The sequence below is a fragment of the Octopus bimaculoides genome, chromosome 11, assembly GCF_001194135.2.
Source record: "Octopus bimaculoides isolate UCB-OBI-ISO-001 chromosome 11, ASM119413v2, whole genome shotgun sequence".
In the NCBI taxonomy this organism is placed as follows: Eukaryota; Metazoa; Mollusca; class Cephalopoda; order Octopoda; family Octopodidae; genus Octopus; species Octopus bimaculoides.
The window spans coordinates 9,019,967-9,025,596 of record NC_068991.1 but is presented as its reverse complement, the minus strand read 5'-3'; the positions used below and the strand labels follow the sequence as shown (position 1 = coordinate 9,025,596).

The following is a 5,630-nucleotide window of genomic DNA, read 5'->3' as shown; positions in this document are numbered from 1 at the left end:
ACCAGTAAGTTCCAGTAACAGGCCACAGTGGTTAACATGTTAAAGCAATCTAATTTAGCTGCAAACTTTTAAAATTTCCTGGAAGTTGATTCTTAATAAATTTATATTATCTTCTAACCAGTTTTGTGGCTGTCAAAATCATAGAGAAAAAATTGAATTCAATTGTTTATTGATTTTTCTTATTTAGTTAAACAAAATTTCCAGTTAAAAAGTTAATGAATTATTTACATTGAGATCTGATTTGCATTATTATACTCAAAGAATAGAGACACATATAGTGCCTTAGCTTATTTGAATTTGCCCAGAAACAGTTCTGTCCCAAACAGACTTCTTATCCCTTGTAATACTTCCACAGACTACATACATCTCTTCATTTCTTTTGCCAATGCAAAACTATTACTGATAATTCAATTTGAAGACATTTATTATGTGTGCGTGTTCATTTTTTTTGTTCTGTGTTATATTTGTAGCAATTCCATGTTAATATTTTACTAGCAGGACCCACGAAGATTTCACGGAATTAATGGTAAACTTATTGGGTTATTTCTGAAAACCTTATCCAAAAAAACTGACAGCGTAGCCTGTGTTGTGTCTGTATCAAAAGATAGTCACTCATTTGCTAATCATTGAAAAGTGAAGGAAATTGGAATACAGGTTAAAGGTCTTCACCCACGTAAGGTGTTGTTATCTCTTTGGTGGGATAGGAAAGTTTTAGTCCACTTTGAACTTTTAAACTCAAACCAAATGATAACAAAGGAGATCTACTGCAAGCAGTTTGAGAGGCTTAAGTCAGCGCTAGAAGAAAAACGATCATCTTTGATTTCAAGATGAAAGGTGTTCTTCCATCAGGATAATGCTCAGCCACATTACAGCGAGGATGACATTCCAAAGGCTGGACAAAACTTGTCTTCTAGGCAGTAATTTCTGGAACCACTGTTGATATTGGCTTGTGTTTATTGTCTGATCCCCATATACTGCATTAATATTCCTCACAGTTTCCATTGCATTGTTGTCTTTATTGAACTCAAAGCAAAATATGCCAGATATGCTCCTTTGACACTTCCATTATAGCTTTGAAAAAATAACTGTTAAAATCGAACTGCACTCTCAAAACTTGCACTAAGAATAAGTCCAAGGTAAAATTACTACCTGCTTTTATAGCAAGTTGATGCAGGTAGTTTATCCTGTCCCCCTCCGACTTGTAGATCTTGCAATTGAAAAAGCCGCATTATTTATGGGATGACCCAATAAAACTGCTTTCCACAGTTGACCATAACAGAACAGAAAATTTATGACTAAATAATTCTTTCTACTAAAGGAACGAGGCCTGAAATTTCAGGGAAGGGGACTAGTTTATTACATCAACCCCAGTGCATAACTGGTACTTATTTCATTCACCCCCCAAAAGGATGAAAGGCAAAGTTGACCTTGGTGGCATTTCAAGACAGAAAGTAAAAATGGACAAAATACCACTAAGCATTTGGCCCAACATGCTAACGATTCTACCAGCTCACCGCTTTCTAAACATAACTAAATAATGTCAGATATTTTGTCCAATGCTCTAACGACCATTATCATTTAATGTCCGTTTTCCATGCTAATATGGGTTAAACAGTTTGACAGGAGTTGGCAAGCTGCATGAGGCTCCAAATGTTTTGGAAAGGTTTCTATGACTGGATGCCCTTCCTAACGTCAATCACTTTACAATGTGTACTGGGTGCTTTTCACATGGCACCTGCACAGGTACTTTATAAGAGGTACCAGCAAGAGAGCTTTTTTACATGATACCAGTATGGGTTATAATAATGGATTATAATTAATCTAATACAAAACTTTTTTTCTATATAGTTTCTTGATTTTAATACTTAATTTGTGAATTTTATGCATTGCAGAAAATACCTGATAAGTTCCTAAAATATGAATTTTAATCCACTTCTTCCAAGACCTTCCTGAACTCTTTGGCTCACCTTTGTTAGTATCACATAATAACAAAAGTGAAAATTGACATTAAAAAAAAAAACAACAAAAAAAAAGAAACACTACAAAATCCAAGGAAATTGTTGCTTCTCTTCTATGTTTTTTAAATAAATCAGTATATTGAATTGTTGGAAGTTTGTGCTGAATGCTAGCTACTTTGAATATTGGTCTCTTATTGTCAATTCTCAGACACATTGAAAGGTCAACTGTTTATCTTATCAGAATTACACTGTCATGGAACATCTAAACTAAACTGATGGAAATAACTCAGATAAGCCAATGGCATGGACTAAGATAAATAAGGATGGCATTAATGAACTAAATGATATATGCAAAGCATTTTCATCAAACTGAAATTTGCTCTTAGGTGAGAAAAAGTAGTCTTGGCAAGTGTTAGCAACTTACAAAAGAAGGGGAGATAATTTCAAGAAATTATATTAATTCTGCTCTTTGTAAGCCTTTCAGTATTTGACAAAGCACAGCCAGCATAACACCTTTTCATCATCATCATCGTTTAACATCCGCTTTCCATGCTAGCATGGGTTGGACGATTTCACTGAGGACTGGTGAAACCAGATGGCTACACCAGGCTCCAATCTGATTTGGCAGGGTTTCTACAGCTGGATGCCCTTCCTAACGCCAACCACTCCGAGGGTGTAGTGGGTGCTTTTACATGCCACCAGCACGAAGGCCAGTCAGGCGGTACTGGCAACGGCCACGCTCGAAATGGTGTATTTTACGTGCCACTCGCACGAAGGCCAGTCCAGCGGCACTGGCAACGAACTGTCACAATATAAAAATAAACAACATGGAAATTCAATAGATGTTTATTGTAAAAACACAAAAATTGAAAGGCCAACGAATGATCATTGTCATCACCATCATCCCTCCTTCTCCTCCTCCTCCTCCTCCTCCTCATCATGATCACAGCAGGTAAATTAAGAAGCAGCTAGCAGGGCAGCTCAGGCAGTCTGACCAAAGGAGCTGCCTCCTAAAATGGTTCGGTTCCTCTGTTCCCCTGACACTGATGTCATGATTGTAATACAAAGATGGATGATGAATGAAGGCTGCGAACTTCTTCTCCTTTTACAGAGTCCTTTACAGGGGAGTTACCATCAGGCGTGTGGCTAAGACGCACCTTCTTCTTGCCATCCAGACCAAAAATGGTTTTTACCTGTAAATAAAAAAAAGCATCATTATTGAGGATGATGATGTGGTGAATGGCAGAAAGAGTCAAATAACAGACTTAACTGGCAGTGTTTAGTCTCGACCCTTATCCTAAATTCAGCATACCTACACAAATGTGACTCCAGCCCCACTGACTTTGTTTCCTCATAACTTCCAGGAAAGTGGATATTTTTTTAATGAAATTTTCTACAAATACACTTCAGATGGTGTAGAATCTGACTGTATTGGAATTTGTTGAGAAAAAAAATTTTTCTGTGGATGGGGAGAGTTTTTAAAAATTCACACGAGTTCTCTTTGTTTCCTCATAACTTTCAGAAAAAAAAAGTTATTTTTTAATGAAATTTTCTACAAATACCTTTCAGATGGTGTAAATTATGCATAGTCAAGAAAAAATACTGCTAAGCATATCATCCAGTATGCTAACGAAGCAGTAATAATAACAATAATAATAATAATAATAATGATAATAATAATCATCATCATCATGAATGAGTGAATGAATGAATGATGAGGAGAAGGTGGAAGAGGAGAAAGTCAACTTCATAATTACATCTACCTGCCAATAGTAGATGGTACATACCTGTGATTCTAGCTGCTTGAAGCTAAAGAAACTACACTGTGGATTCTCTAAAAGAATAGTTCCCTTTTTGCCATTGGCTGGTTTGTTACCAACCAATTGTACATTGGCAAAATGACAAATAGGCGAAGTGACTTCGTTCTCTTTCTTCGGACAGTGTTCAGCCTTGGCAGGATTGTTGGCCCCAACATATAAGGTTCGAGAATTAAGGAATTCTGAATTATGCTGTGGTTTCAACTTGTCTGTCAATGTGCGATCCAAAAAGACAGATATATCCTGACTTCTTAATCCAAACACTGACTGGATCTGCAAAGGAGGAAATAAGAATTACAGATTAACTAGACATCTCAATAGTTTAAAAGAAATGATTTACTGTTATGTCTGGCCCATTTAAAAGTACCCTTCATGCTTTGAGCAATATGATATGCTTGAGAAGACCTGTTGAGTCAAGTAAAACCAAAATCGTAGCTGTGGCAAGTGTCCCAATCCAAGTGAGATCATAGTCATGACTGATGCCAGTGTTTTGTAACTGGCACCTATGCCGGTAGCATGTAAAAAGCATCCACTACACTCTCGGAGTGGTTGGCATTAGAAAGGACATCCAACTGTAGAAACCATTGCCAAATCAGATTGGAACCTGGTGCAGCTCCCCAGCTTATCAGTTTTCAGTCAAACCGTCCAACCCATGCCAGCATGGAAAACGGACATATGATGATGATGAGGCTATGGTAAAAAGACACTTGTCTAAGATGCTGTATCAAGTTGGATTGAACCTGGAAACAAGTGGTTGCACACAAATGTCTTAACCACACAACCATGCCCTTGACTCATATAAAAACTCTCAAAAACAAATAAAAAACAGATTACTTACCTGCTTAACCAACTCTTTATACTTAATTGGATAGCATCCCTGAGGGTTTTCTAATAGCAAAGTGCCACGGGAACCTGTACGGCCCTCATTGTTAGGCACATTACATAACTCTAGGTTGACATATTTACATGTGGGCGTTACCCCGTTCTGAACTGGGGCATATGTAGAGCTGTCTTTCAACATGTCAGCTGAATGTTGACCCTTCACTATGGTCATCTCCAAATTATCAGATTTCACCTGCAAACAAACGAAGGAAATAAATATAGATGTGTGTGTGTGTGTGTGTGTGTGTGTGTCTACTAAAAAGGCTGTTTGTTATAGCTAGCAACTAAGAGCTTTATAGGTGTGAAACCAATGATCACTCTCTGTCTGGCCATAACAACCTTCTAAGTATATATATGTATTTAGATTCAGTGACATGTCTGATAGGTGCAAATGCATGAACCTCTTGGCCTGTGAGTCACTCTGTAACTTCCGCAAATTAATAATATATAAAGAATGATTCTCTAACATACATAATATCAAATGTTTTAATGGTGTGTGTGTGTGTGGTTATACATATGCACATGAAGGAATAGTATATGTGTATGCGTGTGTGATGTTTATGTATAGTGTATAGTATTAAATATACTGTTATTGCAGAGTCCGAGGCCAACTATTGACTATATCTATGATCAAAATCATTCCACCAATGACCACCTTGTTCTTGCCAGTTTTTAGACAGTACAATGTTATAAGGGAGACTGTGGCTACTATTTCTAAAAAGTCAATCAGCCACACATTGTTTCTCACTAGGTCAATGAGAAATATATTATAGTGGCTGTGTGGTAAGTAGCTTGCTTACCAACCACATAGTTTCAAGTTCAGTCCCACTGCGTGGCATCTTAGGCAAGTGTCTTCTACTATAGCCTCGGGCCGACCAAAGCCTTGTGAGTGGATTTGGTAGACGGAAACTGAAAGAAGCCCGTCGTATATATGTATGTATATATATATATATATATATATATATATATATGT

The 5,630-nt window shown here is 37.1% G+C and overlaps 2 protein-coding genes across 5 annotated transcripts in view; one reads left to right on the top strand and one right to left on the bottom strand.

The window, feature by feature from the left end:
- The window catches only part of LOC106879998 (uncharacterized), a 13,268-nt gene extending 11,166 nt beyond the window's left edge, over window positions 1–2,102 (top strand). For all 4 annotated transcript variants that reach the window (XM_052971484.1, XM_014929783.2, XM_014929784.2 and 1 more), the window contains one exon: window positions 1,893–2,102. In XM_052971484.1, the coding sequence (XP_052827444.1) occupies window positions 1,893–1,928 (36 nt within the window). In that variant the 3' untranslated portion in view covers window positions 1,929–2,102. The remainder of the gene's footprint in view (window positions 1–1,892) is intronic.
- A 686-nt stretch (window positions 2,103–2,788) lies between these two features.
- LOC106880005 (isoleucine--tRNA ligase, cytoplasmic) overlaps window positions 2,789–5,630 on the bottom strand; it is a 55,463-nt gene continuing 52,621 nt past the window's right edge. Inside the window, exons 29-31 of the mRNA XM_014929791.2 lie at window positions 4,614–4,850; window positions 3,746–4,048; window positions 2,789–3,151 (exon numbers count right to left, since the gene is read on the bottom strand). Coding sequence (XP_014785277.1) covers window positions 3,008–3,151; window positions 3,746–4,048; window positions 4,614–4,850 — 684 coding nt within the window. The 3' untranslated portion in view covers window positions 2,789–3,007. The remainder of the gene's footprint in view (window positions 3,152–3,745; window positions 4,049–4,613; window positions 4,851–5,630) is intronic.